The sequence below is a fragment of the Pseudophryne corroboree genome, chromosome 2 (assembly GCF_028390025.1).
Source record: "Pseudophryne corroboree isolate aPseCor3 chromosome 2, aPseCor3.hap2, whole genome shotgun sequence".
Lineage (NCBI taxonomy): Eukaryota > Metazoa > Chordata > Amphibia > Anura > Myobatrachidae > Pseudophryne > Pseudophryne corroboree.
In genome coordinates, this window is record NC_086445.1 from 104,618,745 (window position 1) to 104,640,095 (window position 21,351).

Genomic DNA, 21,351 nt, shown 5'->3' on the forward strand with positions numbered 1-21,351 from the left:
ATTGTGTACTGTTATTAAGCCTATTATCTATGAGCCCCCCCCCAAAAAAAATAATAATAATAATCTTTTTCCACCACAGTTTCCCCTATATATTCCCCATTTAGAGTGTAGGCTGCATGTGTGTTTTTTGTCCCAAAATGCATAACTTTGCATTTTTCTATATTGAACCTCAATCCCCATTTAGACGCCCAGGGTTCAAGTTTAAATAAGTAATTCTGTAGAGACTACACACCACTTTCTGACTTAATTACTTTACACAGTCTAGTATAATCTGCAAAGATTGACACTGTGCTTTCCAGGCCTATTCCTAGATCATTGATAAATATATTGAACAGTAGCATTCCAAGTACGGACCCTTGTGGTATTCCGCTGACTACTGGTGCCCAGCTGGAGAACATCCTGTTGACCACTACTCGTTGTACTCTGTTATCCAGCCAATTACCTATCCATGTACAAATAGTATATCCTAGGCCAAGTTCCCTTAATTTTATGATCAGTCTACTGTGAGGCACTGTATCGAAGGCTTTTGCAAAATCTAAATACACCCCATCCACTGCTTTTCCGTGGTCAAGATTCTCGCTCACTTCCTCGTAGAAGCTAATTAAGTTAGTTTGATATCATCTGTCCCTTACAAACCCATGCTGACTTTTGCTAATAATCTTATTAACCTGCAGATAATCCTCTATGCTATCCCTCAAAATACCATACAATATTTTACCCACTACAGAGGTTAAACTAATTGGTCTATAGTTACCAGGATTATTTTTATTTCCCTTTTTAAATAAAGGCACTACTTCCTTTGGTACCATGCCTGATGTAATTGAACTATGGAAAATTAAGTATAGGGGTTTTGCTAGATGGGACCTAAGCTCCATAATAACCCTCGGATGCAAACCATCTGGGCCCGGTGATTTATTAATCTTTATGTTGCTTAGTCTCTTCAGGACTACTTCCTCACTTAAACAAGCATCAAGTCAAGAGTCATTACCTTCACTATCGTTATGCACTACTTTCACCGTCTGATACTCCCTGGTGAATACTGAGGGGAAAAAATTGTTCCGTATTTCAGCTTTTATTTTATCATCGTTTATCAAAGCTCCCAATTCATCTTTTAATGGGCCTATGTTCTCCTTCTTGCCTATGTTCTCCTTCTTTAACCATTTACTGTTTATGTATTTAGAAAACTTTTTAGGATTGGTTTTACTCTCTATAGTGATTTGCTTTTCATTTACAATTTTAGCTGCCCTTATTACTTTTTTGCATTTTTTATTGCATTCCTTATAATGCTGGAATGACTCCTCCCCTTCATTAGATTTAAATGTTTTGAAAGCACATCTCTTTTTAACCATTGCTTCTTTGACCTCCTTATTAAGCCACATTGGCTTATGTTTAGTACTTCTGCGTTTACTGCTCATGGGAATGAATTTGTGAATATTGCTATCAATAAACCCTTTTAAAGCTACCCACATTTTCCTTGTGTCTTTACCATGAAACAAAACTTCCCAGTCAATGTCGTTTAGTGCCTGTCTCAGCATATTGAAGTTAGCTTTTCTAAAGTTAAATGTTTTAGTTGTTCCCTTATAGCTATGCTTCTTGAAACTGATGTCGAATGTGATCATATAGTGGTCACTGTTTCCCAAGGTCTCCCCAACTTCAGTGAATGATATAATGTCCACAATATTGGTAATAACTAGGTCCAGAATAGTTTTACCACTAGTTGGGTCCTCGACTAATTGAGTCAAGTTGTCATGATCCGTGCCATATCTCCTTTCTGCCTCTAGGTGTCATTCTCTGCCTCCTGGTCTGTTTAGCAGTTTCCACTAAAGGGTTCATTACCTAGTTATGTGCATCTGTGGTTTGCACCTGGGAAGCTGCTACTTATCCCCTGCTCACAAGCACTTCTATGCCAGTTCATCAAGTCTACCTTTGAGACTGCAACGCTGTGGTCTCTCAGCTTATCGCTAATGGACTACTGTGTAGCTGGCCTGCATTCTCCCAGTACTCTGCTATCATACATAGCTGGCCTGCATTCTCCCAGCTCATTGCTAATGGACTACTGAGTAGCTGGCCTGCATTCTCCCAGTATTTTGCTATCCTGCATAGCTGGCTTTCATTCTCCCAGCTCATCGCTAATGGACTACTGAGTAGCTGGCCTGCATTCTCCCAGTACTCAGGTATCCTGCATAGCTGACCTGCATTCTCCCAGTAACCTGCTATCCTGCATAGCTGGCCTGCATTCTCCCAGCACTTCGCTAATGGTCTACTCAAGGTAATTCCAAGTAACAGAGTAGCTGGCCTGCATTTTCCCGGCACTCTGGTATCCTGCATTTTCCCAGCTACTTGCTTACATTCCTGGTCTCTTATCTGTTGATGACAATGCAATTTATACCTATGGATCCTGTTATTGTGCATCTAGAAATCTTTATACATTCCATTTGCCTCCGTATAACCTCATTTCATGTACCTTTTGCACACGCACACACAGGGAGGCCTAGTAGCCATGACAGTATGAACTGGCCATAAAAACGTGTGCAGAAGTTTTGGGGTTATACAGGACTTCAGGAAATAGCTACATCACAAATTAGTTGTACGCCTTCCGAGTTAATGCCTTTCCTGGAGTGATTCCCTCAACCCACCTTGTCAGAAACAGAAATGTCACATATTCTTGAGGGGAGTATAAGTGTGTTCAATAGTGCTATGTGTGAGCCTAAAATTTTCTGATATTGTACTCGAAGAGAAGCCACCTTCCACCATTTCTGCTCTCGTTGCAAATGTGGGGATGAACAGCAGAAGTAAAGCTGATGACACAGAAATTGAGGATGACACTGAGGAATTGCAAACAGATGAGATGGAAATTTGTGTAGCTAATGTTGGTGCTAATGAGGCTATTGAGGATGTTTGTGTAAGTCAGGTACCATGGGAAGCAGCTTTTGGCCATGACAAGATGACCATTGTCATGCCTAGCCATAGGACCAACAAATCCACCTCGGATGTGTGGAATTATTTTTACCAAATTCCTGACAACATTTGACAAGCCATCTGTAGCCTTTGTGGAACCACAGTAAGTAGAGGTAGGGACGTTAATCATGTAGCAGCCTCCACCCTGTTACGTCATGACAAGTTATTGATAACATCAAAAGCTAGTGTAAAGCAATAACAACAAGCAATCCAGCATCAGTTAGTTTCCTTCTCTCAACTAGATCCCAGCACCCTCAATCTCCACTGCCAACACCTTCATCCTCAATATCCTCAGAAATCATCAGAGGTAGTCCTGCATTCAATTTGTGAAGGCTAGGTGACTTCCCTATTCCAGGATTCCTCAGAAGAATCCTTGAGTGCTAGGCCTGCTGCTCCTGAGGGTAGTTCTTCATCCTAGAAGAGGACCAAGAAGACTACTAGTAGTATTGTAAAGAATCAATTGACTGTGAAACAATCCTTTGCAAGGGGAAGCAAGTATGACAGGTCTCACCCAGTCACACAGCGGATCACTCATGGATCATAGCCATCATGGTTATGTTAGTATTAGATCTGCATCCAATATCAACCATTAATGCAGTGTGTTTTACACAGCTAATTGAGGTCTTGTGTCCCTGATATCAAATTCTATCTTGGTTCAATTTTAGCCGAAAAGCCATTCCTCGGCTGGACGAGGACGTTAAATAAAATTAATTATTTGCCTACAAAATGCCATTGTACACACTGTCAACTTAACTACAGATATGTGGACAAGTGGTAGTGGGCAAACTAAATATTGCATGACTGTGACAGCCCATTGGGTGGGTTAATTGTCTTCAGCAGCAGAAGCAGTATCCAACAAACAATGCCAGCTCATTCAGAGGCAGGCTACTCTGTATCACCGGATTCAATAAGAAGCGTACCGCTGACAACTTCTTTGAAAAACGAAGGGATGTCATAGAAACATGGCTTACCCCACTTGGAGTCTCCTCAGGATTTGTGATATCTGATAACACCACATATATTGTGAGAGCATTACAGCTGGATAAATTCCAACACATCCCCTGTTTTGCTCTCATGATCAAATTAGTGGTACAGGGCTTTTAAAAAATGATAGGGGCGTGCAGGAGATGCTGTCTGTGGGCATGCAGGAAATTGCAGCACCTGCAAAAGAAGTTTAATTTGCCCTGCCATCAACTGCAACTAGAGGTGGTAACAATGTGGAATACCACCCTGTATATGCTTCAATAGGCCCTGACATTACGAAAGGAAGAGAAAATAAGATTTTACTTACCGGTAAATCTATTTCTCGTAGTCCGTAGAGGATGCTGGGACTCCGTAAGGACCATGGGGAATAGACGGGCTCCGCAGGAGATAGGGCACTTTAAGAAAGCTTTGGATTCTGGGTGTGCACTGGCTCCTCCCTCTATGACCCTCCCCCAGACCTCAGTTAGGGAAACTGTGCCCAGAGGAGATGGACAGTACGAGGAAGGATTTTTGTAAATCTAAGGGCAAGATCCATACCAGCCACACCAATCACACCGTACAACTTGTAATAAACTACCCAGTTAACAGTATGAACAACAACATAGCCACGGTTCAACCGACAACTATAACATAACCCTTAAGTAAGCAATAACTATATACAAGTCTTGCAGAAGAAGTCCGCACTTGGGACGGGCGCCCAGCATCCTCTACGGACTACGAGAAATAGATTTACCGGTAAGTAAAATCTTATTTTCTCTAACGTCCTTGAGGATGCTGGGACTCCGTAAGGACCATGGGGATTATACCAAATCTCCCAAACGGGCGGGAGAGTGCGGATGACTCTGCAGCACCGATTGAGCAAACAGAAGGTCCTCCTCAGCCAGGGTATCAAACTTATAGAACTTTGCAAAGGTGTTTGACCCCGACCAAGTAGCCGCTCGGCACAACTGTAATGCCGAGACCCCTCGGGCAGCCGCCCAAGAAGAGCCCACTTTCCTAGTGGAGTGGGCCTTAACCGATTTCGGTAACGGCAATCCTGCCGTAGAATGCGCCTGCTGAATCGTGTTACAGATCCAGCGAGCAATAGTCTGCTTTGAAGCAGGAGCACCAACCTTGTTGGCCGCATACAGAACAAACAAAGCTTCAGTCTTCCTGATCCGAGCCGTTCTGGTCACATAAATCTTCAAAGCCCTGACTACATCCAGGGACTCGGAATCCTCCAAGTCCCGTGTAGCCACAGGCACGACAATAGGTTGGTTCACATGAAAAGATGAGACCACTTTTGGCAGAAAATGAGGACGAGTCCTCAACTCTGCCCTATCCACGTGAAAAAACAAGTATGGGCTTTTATGTGATAAAGCCGCCAATTCGGAAACACGTCTTGCCGAAGCTAATGCCAACAACATGACCACTTTCCACGTGAGGTATTTCAACTCCACAGTTTTGAGTGGTTCAAACCAAGGTGACTTGAGGAAACGTAACACCACGTTAAGATCCCAAGGCGCCACCGGAAGCACAAAGGGAGGCTGAATATGCAGCACCCCCTTCACAAAAGTCTGCACCTCAGGAATAGAGGCTAATTCTCTTTGAAAGAAAATGGATAAGGCCGAAATCTGGACCTTTATGGACCCTAATTTTAGGCCCAGAGTCACTCCTGTTTGAAGGAAGTGAAGCAGACGGCCCAAATGGAACTCCTCCGTAGGAGCAGCTCTGGCCTCACACCAACAAACATACTTCCGCCATATACGGTGATAATGTTTCAACGTCACGTCTTTCCTAGCCTTGATCAGGGTAGGAATGACTTCCTCCGGAATTCCTTTTTCCGCTAGATCCGGCGTTCAACCGCCATGCCGTCAAACGCAGCCGCGGTAAGTCTTGGAACAGACAGGGCCCCTGCCGCAGCAGGTCCTGCCTTAGAGGAAGAGGCCACGGATCTTCTGCGAGCAACTCTTGCAGCTCCGGATACCAAGTCCTCCGTGGCCAATCTGGAACAATGAGGATTGTTCTGACCCCGCTTCTTCGTATTATTCTCAAGACCTTGGGTATGAGAGGAAGAGGAGGAAACACATAGACCGATCTGAACACCCAAGGTGTCACCAGAGCGTCTATCGCTACTGCCTGAGGGTCCCTTGACCTGGCGCAATACCGCTTTAGCTTTTTGTTGAGATGGGACGCCATCATGTCTATTTGAGGCAGTCCCCACCGATCCGTGATCTGTGCAAAGACTTCTTGATGAAGTCCCCACTCTCCCGGATGCAGGTCGTGCCTGCTGAGGAAGTCCGCCTCCCAGTTGTCGACCCCTGGGATGAACACTGCTGACAGCGCGGTTACATGGCCTTCCGCCCAGCGTAGAATCCTGGTCGCTTCTGCCATGGCCACTCTGCTCCTTATTCCGCCTTGGCGGTTTATATGAGCCACTGCCGTGACATTATCTGACTGAATCAAAACCGGTTTTCTCCGAAGCCAGTTCTCCGCTTGACGCAGGGCGTTGTATATGGCCCTCAACTCCAGGACGTTGATGTAGAGACAAGTCTCCAGGTTTGTCCAGAGACCTTGGAAATTTCTTCCCAGTGTTACTGATCCCCAGCCTCGGAGGCTTGCGTCCGTGGTCACCAGGACCCAGTCCTGAATGCCGAACCTGCGACCCTCTAGTAAGTGAGCACTGTTCAGCCACCACAGGAGAGATACCCTGGTCCTGGGAGACAGGGTGATCCTTTGATGCATTTGTAAATGGGACCCAGACCACTTGTCCAAGAGGTCCCATTGAAAAGTCCTTGCATGGAATCTGCCAAACGGGGTGGCCTCGTATGAAGCCACCATCTTACCCAGGACCCGCGTGCACTGATGCACTGAAACCTTCTTTGGTTTCAATAGGTTCCTGACCATGGCCATGAGTTCCTGAACCTTTTCGATCGGAAGAAAAACCTTTTTCTGGTCTGTGTCTAGAATCAGGCCCAAAAATGTCAGACGCGTTGTAGGAACTAGCTGGGACTTCGGTATATTGAGAATCCAGCCGTGTATCTGCAACGTCTTCATGGACGGAGACACGCTGTCCAGCAACTTCTCCCGAGATCTCGCTTTTATGAGGAGATCGTCCAAGTATGGGATAATTGTGACCCCTTGCCTGCGCAGGAGCACCATAATTTCCGCCATTACCTTGGTGAAATTGGTAGTGACAGTCCTGCACTGCAAATCTCAGGAACGCCTGATGAGGGTGGAATATCGGAACATGAAGGTATGCATCCTTTATGTCCAGGGACACCATCCAATTCCCCCCCCCTCCAGGCTGGCGATGACCGCCCTGAGTGATTCCATTTTGAACTTGAACCTCTTCAAGTACAAGTTCAGATCTTTGAGGTTTAAAATGGGTCTGACCGAACCGTCCGGTTTCGGGACCACAAACAGGGTTGAGTAATATCCTTCTCCCTGCTGGAGATGAGGAACTGTGACAATCACCTGTTGAATATACAATTTTTGGATTGATGCCAACACTAACTCCCTCTCTGACAGGGAAGCCGGCAGAGCCGATTTGAAAAACCGGTGAGGAGGCAAGTCTTCGAATTCCAGACTGTATCCCTGAGAAACAATCTCTAATGCCCAGGGATCCACCTGCGAGTGAACCCAGACGTGGCTGAAAAACCGAAGACGAGCCCCCACCAGATCTGCCTCCCCCCGGGAAGCCCCAGCGTCATGCGGTGGACTTTGCCGATGCAGGGGAGGACTTCTGTTCTTGGGAACTAGCTGTGTGCAGCTTCTTTCCCCTGCCTTTCCCTCTGGTAACAAAGGACGATCCCCGCACCTTCTTGTTTTTATTGGAACGAAAGGACTGCATTTGATAATGCAGGGCCTTCTTTGTATGCTGCGGGGGGACATAAGGTAAGAAATTCGACTTACCAGCCGTAGCCGTAGAGACAAGGTCCGAGAGGCCTTCTCCAAACAACTCCTCCCCCTTGTAGGGCAAGGACTCCATATGCCGCTTTGATTCGGCATCTCCCGTCCACTGCCGGGTCCACAAGAACCGCCTAGCAGAAATAGACATAGCATTTATTCTGGAGCTTAATAAACAAATGTCTCTCTGAGCATCTCTCATATACAAGGCAGCATCTCTGATATGCTCTATGGTCATTTGAATGGCATCCCTATCTAAGGTGTCAATCTCCGCAGATAAGGAATCTGCCCATGCCACAACCACACTACAAACCCAGGCCGACGCCATAGCCGGTCTAGCAATAGTACCTGAATGAGTGTAAATGTGCTTCAAGGTAATTTCCTGCCTGCGATCAGCAGGTTCCTTGACGGAAGCCGTATCCTGAGAAGGCAGTGCCACCTTTTTGGACAAGCGTGTCAGCGCCTTGTCTACTTTAGGCGAAGATTCCCAGCGTATCCTATCAGTTTGTGGAAAAGGATACGCCATAAGAATCCTTTTGGGAACTTGTGGTCTCCTATCCGGAGATTCTCAAGCCTTTTCGCATAATTCACTTAATTCAAATGAGGATGGAAAAGTGACTTCAGGCTTTTTCTCTTTATACATGTGTACCCTCGTGTCAGGGACAGGGGGTTCCTCAGTAATATGCAAAACCTCTTTCATGGCAATAATCATGTACCGAATACCTTTTGCCACCCTCGGCTGTAATTTTGCCTCTTCATAGTCGACACTAGAGTCAGTATCTGTGTCGGTATCTGTGTCATCGATCTGGGATATGGTGCGCTTCTGAGACCCCGAAGGGCCTGGCGCCACAGGGACAGGCATGGACTGGCTACCTGACTGATCCCTAGCTTCTGCCTTGTCTAACCTTTTATGCAAGAGATTGACATTTGCATTCAAGACATTCAGCATATCCACCCATTCCGGTGTTGGCGTTGCCGACGGCGACCTGACATTCAAACACTCCCCCTCCACATTAAGCGAGCCTTCCTCGTCAAACATGTCGACACATGCGTACCGACACACTTCACACACACAGGGAACCCCTTTCTGAAGACAGTATCCCTGTCAAGGCCCTTTGGAGAGACAGAGAGAGAGTATGCCAGCACACACCCCAGCGCAATGACCCTGGAGACCAACACAAAATGTTTTTTACCCCAGTAGTGCTGATAATATGTAAACCGCCAATTATGTGCCCCCCCTCCCTTTTAAGCACCTTTTCACCGTGTGTAAGCAGGGGAGAGTCCGGGGAGCTTCCTCTCAGCAGTGCTGAGGAGAGAAAATGGCGCTGGTGAGTGCTGAGGGAGAAGCCCCGCCCCCTCCGCGGCGGGCTTCTGTCCCGCTCAAACTTAGTAAAATATGGCAGGGGCTCTTTTATATACATGTACAGAGCCCACCTGTACATGTATATAGTCGTTTTGCAGAGGTTTATATTGCTGCCCAGGGCACCCCCCCCCTGCGCCCTGCACCCTTACTGTGACCGGAGTGTGTGAGGTGTATGGGAGCAATGACGCACAGCTGCAGTGCTGTGCGTTGCCTCAGTGAAGCTGAAGGCTTCTGCCGCCTGACGACTTCTGTCTTCTGTACTTCTAGCTCTGTGAGGAGAACGGCGGCGCGGCTCCGGGGGTGGACGCCCAGTAAGAACCTGCGTTCACCCCCTCTGGAGCTAATGGTGTCCAGTAGCCGAGGAAGCGGAGCCTATCTTTGACAAGAAGGTCTGCTCCTCTCTCCTCAGTCCCTCGATGCAGGGAGCCTGTTGCCAGCAGTGCTCCCTGTGAAAAAGTAGAAAGAAAAAATCCAAACAAAAATGCTTCTAGGCAGAGAACTCTGGAGAGCTCTCTGCAGTGCACCCATCCTGCTCTGGGCACAGTGTAAAACTGAGGTCTGGGGAGGGTCATAGAGGGAGGAGCCAGTGCACACCCAGAATCCAAAGCTTTCTTAAAGTGCCCTATCTCCTGCGGAGCCCGTCTATTCCCCATGGTCCTTACGGAGTCCCAGCATCCTCAAGGACGTTAGAGAAATGTACCTTACTCCAGCACAGTGGAGAATACTTTCCATGTTCTGCAAGGTGCTGAAATCATTCAAAGTATTCACCTGTAAAGTGAGCTCAGACACTGCCAGCTTTAGTCAGGTGATTTCCCAAATTAGACTTTTGCAATAGCAACTCAAGAAAGTGAAGGAGGAGATGAAATTAAGCGATTCCAGTAAGTATGTTGGATTTGTAGATCAAGTCCATTATTCACTTCGCCGGGATCCAAGGGTTGTCAATATATTGAAATTGGATCACTACATTTTGGCGACCGTGCTTGATCCTAAGTTTAAGTCAATGTCATGTCTTTCTTTCCAGCTGACAAATATCTTAAGAGATGTAAAGAGCTCCTGGTGAGCAAGTCATCAGCTGAAGTGGTAAATGATACAACAATGTCTCCTCTTTCAGGATCTCTGCTAACTGCTGCTTCCACAACATTTTTACATCTAGCTGGGTCTAAAAGAATTGCCCAAAATTTGTGGCATGTCACAAAATCCCTTTAAGTACTGGAAGAAAAGAAAGGCAATTTTTTTATTTTTTTATTTTTTTTTGGGGGGGGGGGCTTGGCTAGCAGGAGAGACAGCTGTGTCCGGAGAGAGCTCCAGCAAAAAAATCATACATTACCCTTGCCTAGACACGCTTTTGCCCACTTTAACATCTGCCCCTGCCCAGCCTAAACACCAGCCACCTGTGGGTTGGAGTTGAGTAGCTGGGGGATGGGTTTACCAGTCCCTGCAGGTTGCAGCCTACCTGCCCACGCCAAGCTGTGACCTCAGTTTCTACCATCACGCCAAGGACTTTGGGGAGGTGCGTGGTGGAGTGAAGCTTCCCTACCTGTGTGCCTCTGTGGGTCTCTGTCAAGCTCCCGGTAAGATTGCCTGTGACCCGGGACAGTGTTTGTGCTGCCTGTGCTGCTCATGGAAAGCTCCATGCAGTGAGCCACAGCTGCGGCCTCCCGTCGGAGGTTGCGGACAGACTGAGGCAGCAGTACGGGATAGGAGGCAGGGCCCTTCTGTAGAGCAGCTGCCGGCTGGGAGACTTGGAGCAATCTGTGTGCTACACACAAGGGTCCGGGTGATAATGCTACCCATGGTGCAGACTGAACATTCCGGAGAAGAGGTCCGCTCTGCTTAGGTCAGTATGGTCTGATATGGTCGATATTGCTCTCGTCCAAGAGACGCATTTTAGGATTGCTGCTCGCAGTCCATCACTGACCAATTGTAGACTCCCCTTGACCTTTTATTGTAATAATCCAGATAGTAAGTCTAAGGGTGTGTCCATATTGTTTTCTAGGAATCTCCCGGTATCTAATGTTTCTGTTCACAAACCGGTCCTGGGTAGGGTGCTTAAAGTTAATTGTAGAATTTTTCTGTGTTCTTATACATTTGTATGTGTATACACCCCTAATCAGGGCCAGGCGTCTTTTTTTTTTCACTCCAATCTCCTCCAATTGGAACCTCTTCTTCTCTGTATTGTAGTTTTGGGGGGATTTGAATTGGACCATTGACCTTCTCTAGACTCCTCTTCTAATATCCCTAAAGCCTCTCAACAAAAATATTGTCAAGTTAAGAGGATCTTCCATGAGCTCCAGCTGGCTGACTCTTTGTGGGTCCTTCACCCATCTGGGAGTGACTACTCTTTCTACTCTAACCCGCATCGGGCTTACTTGCATCTTGACTATCTGTTTCTTAGCCATGGACACCTTCCTTCTCTTGTTGAATCGTCAATTGGTTCAATAAAATGATCGGACCACGCCCCTGTATCTATGACACTGTCAGCTCCCTTTCCCTCCCCAGGTCAATGAACCTGGCATCTTAATGAATCTTTATTACAGGATAAGTACTGCAGAGTTGAGGTCGAAAAGACGTTATCCGAATATTTTGCTATCAACGATACTGCTGATATATCACAGGTAATCCTATGGGAGGCACATAAGTGCACTTTGCGAGGTAAATTTATCCAACTGGGATCTTATATGAAGAAACAAAGAATGGCTCATTTAGCCTGTTTGCTACAAAAAAAATCACTCTCTTGAGACCCAGCATAAATCATCCCTGTACAGAGATGACCATATAGTGTTGACAAAGGCGAGAGCCCAATTGAATAAAACCTTCAGTGATAGTACTAAACTTTCTCTCCATAAATGTAGCTCTAAATATTATCAATGAGGTAACAAGCCAGGTCGTCTCTTAGCTCAGGTGCTGCAAGCCCAAAGAGCAGCCTCATTTATTGGGTCTATGAAAGACAATAAAGGCTCCCTATGCTTTAAGACTCCCGAAATAGTGGCCTGTTTTAAGCACTATTATATTGCCCTTAATAACTTGCATAAACTCACATCGAATGCTGACCTTGTTCAAGATGCTCTCCGAATGAAAGCCTACTTGGAAAAGGTTTCTTTTTCCACCCTTCCTCCTTCCGACAGAGAGACACTGGAAAGGACCTTTACTTTGCAGGAGGTGGAACAGGCTATCACCTCTGCCTCCTCCGGCAAAAGTCCAGGCCCGGATGGATTCCCTATTGTCTATTACAAAATGTTCAAGGACACTCTGGCCCCTTCACGCTTTTAACTCTATATCTGCAGACACTGTGATCCTCAAACAGGGCAAAGACCCCTCGGTGCGATCTAGCTACAGACCCATTTTTCTCCTCAACGTAGATGTCAAACTCTTTGCAAAGTTGATGGCAAATAGATTCAATTAATTTCTCCCCTCCCTTATACATAACGATCAGGTGGGATTTTTCCCTGGTCGGGAGGCAAAAGATAACACCATTAAGGTGCTGAATTTAATCCATCTAGCTTCTCGTGGTGGAACTGCCACTGTTCTATTGTCTACCGATGCCGAAAAGACATTCGATAGAATTGGTTGAGGTCTTATGAAGTCAATACTGGAGCACATCAATTTGGGTCCACGGGCTCTTAGTAGGATCATGGCCCTTTATACACTGCCAACAGCCCTGGTTCCCTTTCCGAATCTTTCTCCATAACTGATAGAACGAGACAGGTATGCCCCCTTTCCCCTTTGATCTTCATCCTTTGCACTGAAGCCCTGGCTAGGGCTATTAGGTCTAACGATTCTATCTCCGGTTTCTACATTGGAGACAGGGAATATAAACTAGCAATGTTTGCAGATGATTTATTGGCGATAGTCACATCCCCCATCTCCTCTTTGCCCCATTTTATGAGTGAACTGGACACTTTTAGTAAATTCTCGAATTTTAAAGTTAACATGTCAAAGTCCTGTCCTTTAAACATCTCTGCCCCTCCCACCATGGTGAGCAACCTTAAACGTTCCTTCCTTTTCATTTGGAAATCTTCCCATATCACATACTGTACTTAGGCGTTCAACTGCCTAGCGACTTAACTCGTCTAATTTCTCTAAATTATTCGCCGCTTCTCCAGATACTGAGGACTGATTATAGCTGGTGGCATTTTAAGCAACTCTCTTGGCTGGGTAGGTTGAATGTCATAAAGATGAACACCCTTCCTAAACGCTTATATGTACTTCAAACTTTGCCGGTTGGGGTTCCAGATTCCTGGTTCTGGTCCATACAACTGCTAACACCGCAATTGATATAGTTCTGCAAAAGGTCCCAGGTGAACCGATCTGTTCTTGCGAGACCTGTTAGAGGTGGTGGTTTTCAACTGCCAGACATAAAAATGTATTATCACACAATATCACTTAACAGAATTTTGGATTGGACCAGGAGATGGGAAACTAAATAGTGGGTGGAGTTGGAAGCTCTGTATATGCAGCAATATTCTGAAATCTTCCCCTGGCTCCCTAAGCTCCCCTTTGTTCACCCAACTATTTCTCCTACTCTTTCCTTATGGAAGGTAGCACAACATTGGCCGCATGTTTCTTCTATACAATACTTGGCCCTTTGACCTCTTTCCTAGCTAACATGGATTTACACCTGATTTTATGCTTTCCCGCTTTCGTACATGGACGGTGGAGGGTCTCTTCAGAGTCGGCCAGCTGGTGACTTCACTAGGGGTTAAACAATTCTCTGATATTAGATCAAAATGGGAAATTCCGCATTCTGATTTCTGGAAATACCTGCAGATTAGACATTCCTTGAATTTGGGCGGTAGAGCCTTTCAAGCCTCTAGAGAATTGATACCATTTGAGAGGCTTTGTATAGCCCCCTGTAACCCTACTCATACAATTTCTGCTTTATATAAGTTGCTGCAGAATCCCTCCTCCATGACACCCCCTTCCTTTATCTTAGCTTGGGAAAAAGATTTAGATGTTTCATTCCCAGACAAAAGAATGGGAAGCTATTTTCCTCAAAACTCACTGAAACTGCATTTGTGTACAAGTGAGAGAAACTCAATATAAAATTTTAATGAGATGGTACAGACCGCATTCCCTTTTCGATGCTATGTACCCTAATGTGTCTGACAAATGTTGTAGATGCCAAAATATTATAGGCTCTCTCTTGCATATTTGGTGGAACTGCCCATTAATCCATTCCTTTTGGAATCCTGTTATTGTGATCTCACAAGATATACTTCAAACTTCTGTCCCTGACACTCCAGCCTTTTGGCTGTTGAACCATTCCAAAATGTAATTGTCAAATTACAAAATGTCTCTACTTTGCCACCTGAGTAATGCCGCTTGCCCAATTAGCCCTTCCCTCTGGAGAGCCACTACCCCTCCTACCCAAAGGTTATGGTTTACTAGAATTAACTTCTATATGAACATGGATGATATCCTTCTGACCTCAAGGGATTGTCTGAATTCATTGCCATATGACTTTCCTGGCTAAATTATAAATCTTCATTGGCATATGCCGATTTTGTTTTATTAACAACAGTAGTGAATTCAGGGGATGTATCTTAAAATGCTCATATTAGATCCCCACAGTAGGCCTCCCAGGTTTGGTAACCTTTCTTTCTTCTGATCCTTCTTTAAACCTCTTCTTCCCCATCCCTTTCTTTAAACTAATTTTATTTTTCTAATTGATGTACATTCAATTTTCAATGGCATTACGTCGGATGTTGATTGTATACTGAACTTGCAAATTTTTATATATTTTCTTGTTTTGAATGTATATGTTATTTCTATTACTCACTGAGTCGAGTAATGCTATCTTTGTATACATGCCACGACGACTGCCTTTTTTGCTTATGCTCTGATATGTACATCTTCATTCTCTCAATATAAACAGACTATACAAAAAAAGAAAGGCAATTTGGAGGCTCTTGTATAACCTGGCTTTGCATTATTTAAGCTGCCCACTATCCAGTGTGTACTCAGAGTTATCAGCGCAGCTGAGATCCTTGTCAGTGATCGGAGGTTACTTCCTCAAAATATGGAAAAGATTATGTTCATCAAAATGAACTGGAAATTCCATGCGGAAGAACACTACTGGCAACTACATCAAAGTGCAGAGACTTCTGTAATGATGGATTGCAGTGGGGATGAATTAACATTGTGTGCAGATGATGTAAACACTGATGTGGGTGAGGAATTGGATGAGTAGAATGACACCTCTTCCAACTGTAGACAGGTTAGCTGCCTTAAGCCCATTGGTAGTGTGCTTCATGGGGGCCCAAACAAACCAAGCACTTCAGCTACAAAAGTGGTAGTCCCTGTCGCTGTAGTGCTTTGTTTTTTAAACTGTGCATGTCTTTAATATCCAACATAATGGTGGGTGGGAGAGCCCAAGAACAATTCCATCTTGCACCACTTTTCTTCTCTGCCACTGCTGTGTGTTAATGTTTAATAGATGTGCTAAACAGATGTGTCCTCTTAGATTGTTGCCCGCGATACAGCACAGCGTGGCATATGACTCCCTCTAGCAGAAAAAAGTAATGAGTGGGGGGAGCCAAATACAGTATCGAGTACTCCCACTACCCATTACTATAGCAGGGGGAAGGTTGGCGGTAGCAGTGGAAGTGTGCATAAGCACTCCTGCTAATAGCTGCAGACATTGGGCACTCAATGGAGTTAGGAGGCTGCCATGCATATGCATTGCGGCAATGCCAGAGTATACAGCAACAACATATAAGGACACATCTATAAACTGCTGTGTGTTTGTGCTGCTGCTGTCGCCAGCTTGCTGCAGCCTTTAGTCTAAACTCAGTGAAAGCAATATTGTGAAGTGGTCATAATGGACTAGAAGTGACTGGAAAAGAATGTTATGGAAGTTAATACTGTAGAAACAAAAAATGCCCAAAATGATTTTTGCAGTTTTCAGCCATTTTTTAAAAAAACAATACAGATCCAAAACCAAAACACGGAGTTATTATAGATCCAAATCCAAAACCAAAACACAGGAGTCGGCGCACATCTACAGTAGCAACTGCCCACTTGATTAGTATGTGAGTTCATTCCTGAATCTTTTCTCCATTAATATGCTCCAAGCAATTTACTCAAAATTCCCTATTGTACAAGGGGAGTGGTGGGGGAGGAACAGTACCCAGTATAGATTACTATCCAGTGATCTCCTGTTTTTGCTTCACTATATGAGTAGCAGTATTTATAGGACTATACTCTGATGCATTCTGTATCAGTCAAAGACTTTTTTTTTAAAGGATCAGGCCTCTCCACTTCTAAATACTGTATACAAGGGCGTAATTATAGTGGGTGCAAAGTGTGCCATTGCTATGGGGCCCAGAGGCTTAGACGGGGTCTAGTAGACCCAGATTATAAGGTTGCATACCAATTTCCCAGAATTGACTGCTAAGCAACTGGGTCTGGCCCTTTGCCTGAATTGTGTGACATTACATTTGAGAGGAGTGTGTAGTGGATGTTATAATGGTAAAGGGGCACTTTAATGTGGCATAACTTGAACTGTAGGCCACTGTAATGTGGTACAATATGAACTGGAGTGTATTGTAATGTGGCATAACATGAACTGGGGACACTGTACTGTATGTCATAATGTGAATTGGGGATACTGTATGGCGTAATGTGTACTGGCAACCCTACATTGTGACATAATGTAAACTAGGGCACTACGATGATTCATAAAATAATCTAGGGCACTACTATGGGGAATAATATTAAGTAGGGCACTACTATGTTACAGAAAATGAACTAGGGCACTATTATGGGGCATAAAATGAATAACTGTTGTGTAGAGGTGACTCTCAAGAATCATTAGGACAGAGGTCCCTTCACCCCCAAAGTTCTGATTACATCCCTGACCCTGTGTATCTACGTGTTTCATCCAGTCACGACTCCATCAGGGGGATGAAGACTTCATTTTCAGGTTGGCTAAATCTTACCTGTGCTCCAAAGCAAGCACTACCTCAGTTTGTAAAAAGTTACTCATAGATTTTGAGTACACTGTAACATTGCTATATTGGGATAGAATGTAATGTTTTTTTTTTATATGTAAATTGAAAGTTTGTGCTTTAATGGTCTTCATCCTATTAGTGAATGAATATCTACTTTCTGTAATTGTAGAAGGATAACCTTATATAATCTATTCTGTAGTAAGCAGTAACATTTATAGATATCATTGTGACTCTCCTAAGATACTTACTGCACCACGTATGAAGTTGCTCCACTTATGGGGCAATTGATGTTTAGCACTTTCCCCCTCCTCTCCCACAAGAACAATGGAGACTTGTACACAGGTACCAGCACTCAGGTCAGTCCCGGTTGCAATTTTAATCTTGTAGGTCACCATGTCTTTAGGCAATGATCCTCACAAAAGCAGCTGTGGAAGAAACAAGACCAGTCAGTAACATCACAGACTGACACTTCTTTTATACCATGGAAAATAACAATTGTGATTATATATGAATAAAATCAACAAATTACTAAAATACAAATATACATATATATATATATATATATATATATATATATATATCCTCCAAGTATTCGGCACTCACCAAACTGCAGGTAGACAACGGGCCAGGTGCCTTCCTATGCATCAGATAACAGAAGCAGGGGGTAGGAGAATTGTGCACACTTGGTGATTGGTGATGGCTCTATATAGGTAAGTTGTTTTCTTCTGCTTTGTTGTAATCAACTCCTGACGAAAATTTCAGAATGCAATTGAAACGTTGAGACATAAGGTTGTTTGCCTCTTTCTGATTTCTATATTGAATTGTTGTGAGTGCCACCAACCCCCTGCTTCTGATATATATATATATATATATATATATATATATATATATATATATATATATATATTGGCAAGCCACTTTAGTTTTGAAGGACTTCCTTGTAAACTACATTTTTAGTCTTTCCTTCGGGCTGTAGAATAGTCAGGAGCTGATTCAGAGGAGCTGATTCTGGAACAGGTAACATACATCTGGCCATAGGAGAAGTACTAACTCCTCAGATCTACACCAGCCACTTTCAAACTCTGCCCCAGAGCTTTATTAATGGTCATGGCCTAGCAGACATTTACCGGGAACTGCATCCATTTGAAATGGAAGTGGTAGTCTGATGGGATCAGTGGAATTCTTGAAATGAAGACAGTGTCTCCCTGGCCGACGCCTGTGAATATTGTTGCTTCAATTACATGTTTGTGCAGAGTCTTCACCTGTAGCCTGGTACCATTGCACAGTTTGGCTGGATTCAAGTTTTGTAAAAGCATTATGAGGGTTCTGACCTTGAGAAAGAGAACATGAGGTGGTATTCCAGGTGGGTCCAGAGTATGCAGAAACTCTATGGGTAATGGGGGTCATTCTGACCCAATCGCACGCTGAAGTTTTTCACAGCGTAGCGATCGGGTCAGAACTGCGCATGCGCCACGCCGCAGTGCACCGGCGCATGGCCGCCCGGCGCTGTGCTATGATCGCCTCTGCCTGATTGACAGGCAGAGGCGGACGATGGGTGGGAGGGGGCGAAACAGCGGTGTTTGGTCACCGTTTCATGGGCATGGTCCGGCCAATGCAGGCGTGGCCGGACCGTGCGGGGAGTGGCCCGCAGCGGCTGAGTGACATCACACGCAGCCACTGCGGGCCAGGGAGCAAAGAGTAGCTCCCAGCCAGCACGCTAAAGCTGCGCTGGCCGGGAGCTACTCTTGAAGTGCAAAGGCATCGCCGCTGTGCGATGCCTTTGCACTTCTGTGGGGGGGCCGGCACTGACATGCGGGGCAGACTAGCCCAGTGCTGGGCGTCCCCCCACATGTCTGAGTTCATGATCGTAGCTGTGCTAAATTTAGCACGCCTACGATCAACTCGGAATGACCCCCTATAAGTTTGTCCTCCACTACAGAATCAACAGACCCGTACCTAAACATATCAGTAGTCAGCTTCTTCAACAGAGTGATGTTAGTCATTTGTTGGAGTGAGAATAGCCCTCTGCCTCAGCCAAGAGACACTTTTACCTTCTCTGCCCCGTCCGGCCTCTGATGCTGCCCTGCCCAGTGCTGTAAATGCTGGGAAAACAGGGGGCAATTCAGAGTTGATCGCAGCAGCAAATTTGTTGGCAGTTGGGCAAAACCATGTGCACTGCAGGTGTGGCAGATATAACATTTGCAGAGAGAGTTAGATTTGGGTGGGTTACTTTTAGAGATGAGCGGGTTCAGTTCTCTGAGAACCGAACCCTACCGGACTTCACGTGTCAAACACGGGTCCGAGCCAGGCTCGGTTGTTCCCACCTGACTCGGAAAACCATAACGAGGCAAAACGTCATCATCCCGCTGTCGGATTCTCGCGAGATTCGGATTCCATATAAAGAGCCGCGTGTCGCCACCATTTTCACTGTAGATTTTCACATTTTCATTGTAGATGGTACAGAGAGGACGTGGCTACGTTCTCTCAGTGTCAAATCTCAGTATCAGTGCTCAGTATCAGTGCTTATTGCTGCTCAGTAATACTAGTACAGTGTCTCTCTTGTGCTGCATCTTGCTGCTGTAGGGTGCTGTGGTAGTAGTGTCCTGTGACTGTGCATCGGTCATCATCATTCCAGTCACAGTGGTATCTGGGGGGTGACAATTCCAGAGTGCATTGTGCTGCTCAGTAATACTAGTACAGTGTCTCTCTTGTGCTGCATCTTGCTGCTGTAGGGTGCTGTGGTAGTAGTGTCCTGTGACTGTGCATCAGTCATCATCATTCCAGTCACAGTGGTATCTGGGGGGTGACAATTCCAGAGTGCTTTTGTGCTGCTCAGTAATACTAGTACAGTGTCTCTCTTGTGCTGCATCTTGCTGCTGTAGGGTGCTCTGGTAGTAGTGTCCTGTGGCTGTGCATGGGTCATCATCATTCCAGTCACAATGTTATCTGGGGGGGGGGGGGGGGGGGGTGACAATTCCAGAGTGCTTTTGAGCTGCTCACTAATACTAGTACAGTGTCTTGTGCTGCATCGTGCTGCTCAGTGTCAGTTCTCAGTAGTATCATCAGTGATCACTGTCATCAGTGCTCAGTATCACTGCTCATTGTCTTCTGGTGCTCAGTAATACTACATTACAAATACTAGTACAGTGTCTTGTGCTAATCGTGCTGCTCAGTGTCAGTTCTCCGTAGTATCATCAGTGCTCAGTATCATCAGTGCTCAGTATCACTGCTCATTGTCTTCTGGTGCTCAGTAATACTACATAACTAATACTAGTATAGTGTCTTGTACTAATCGTGCTGCTCAGTGTCAGTTCTCCGTAGTACCATCAGTGCTCAGTATCATCAGTGCTCAGTATCACTGCTCATTGTCTTCTGGTGCTCAGTAATACTACATCTTGTGCTGCATCTTGCTGCTGTAGGGTGCTGTGGTAGTGTCCTGTCACTGTGCATAGGTCATCATCATTCCAGCCACAGTGGTATCTGGTATCTATCTAGTGGTATCTAATTCCAGACATTACTGCCGTCTAATTCCAGATGTATTACTGGCATATAATTCCACACATTCAAAAATGGAGAGCAAAAATTTGGAGGGTAAAATAGGGAAAGATCAAGATCCACTTCCACCTAGTGCTGAAGCTGCTGCCACTAGTCATGGCAGAGATGATGAAATGCCATCAACGTCGTCTGCCAAAGCCGATGCCCAATGTCATAGTAGAGAGCATGTAAAATTCAAAAAGCAAAAGTTCAGTAGAATGACCAAAAAATCTACATTAAAATTGTCTGAGGAGAAGCGTAAACTTGCCAATATGCTATTTACGACAAGGAGTGGCAAGGAACGGCTAAGGCCCTCTCCTATGTTCCTCATTACTAGTGGTTCAGCTTCACATGACGATGGAAGCACTCATCCTCCCGCCATAAAAATGAAAAGAGTTAAGCTGGCAAAAGCACAGCAAAGAACTGTGCATTCTAAATCACAAATCCCCAAGGAGAGTCCAATTGTGTCGGTTGCGATGCCTGACCTTCCCAACACTGGACAGGAAGAGGTGGCTCCTTCCACCATTTGCACGCCGCCTGCAAGTGCTAGAAGGCGCACCCACAGTCCAGTTCCTGATATTCAAATTGAAGATGTCACTGTTGAAGTACACCAGGATGAGGATATGGGTGTTGCTGGCGCTGAGGAGGAAATTGACGAGGAGGATTCTGATG

General features: G+C 45.2%; 1 protein-coding gene across 1 annotated transcript in view; it reads right to left on the bottom strand.

The window, feature by feature from the left end:
* Positions 1-17,540, bottom strand: part of LOC135001428 (hydroperoxide isomerase ALOXE3-like) — a 122,900-nt gene extending 105,360 nt beyond the window's left edge. The window contains exon 1 of the mRNA XM_063951581.1: positions 17,394-17,540. Coding sequence (XP_063807651.1) covers positions 17,394-17,540 — 147 coding nt within the window. The remainder of the gene's footprint in view (positions 1-17,393) is intronic.
* Positions 17,541-21,351: the final 3,811 nt, after the last annotated feature.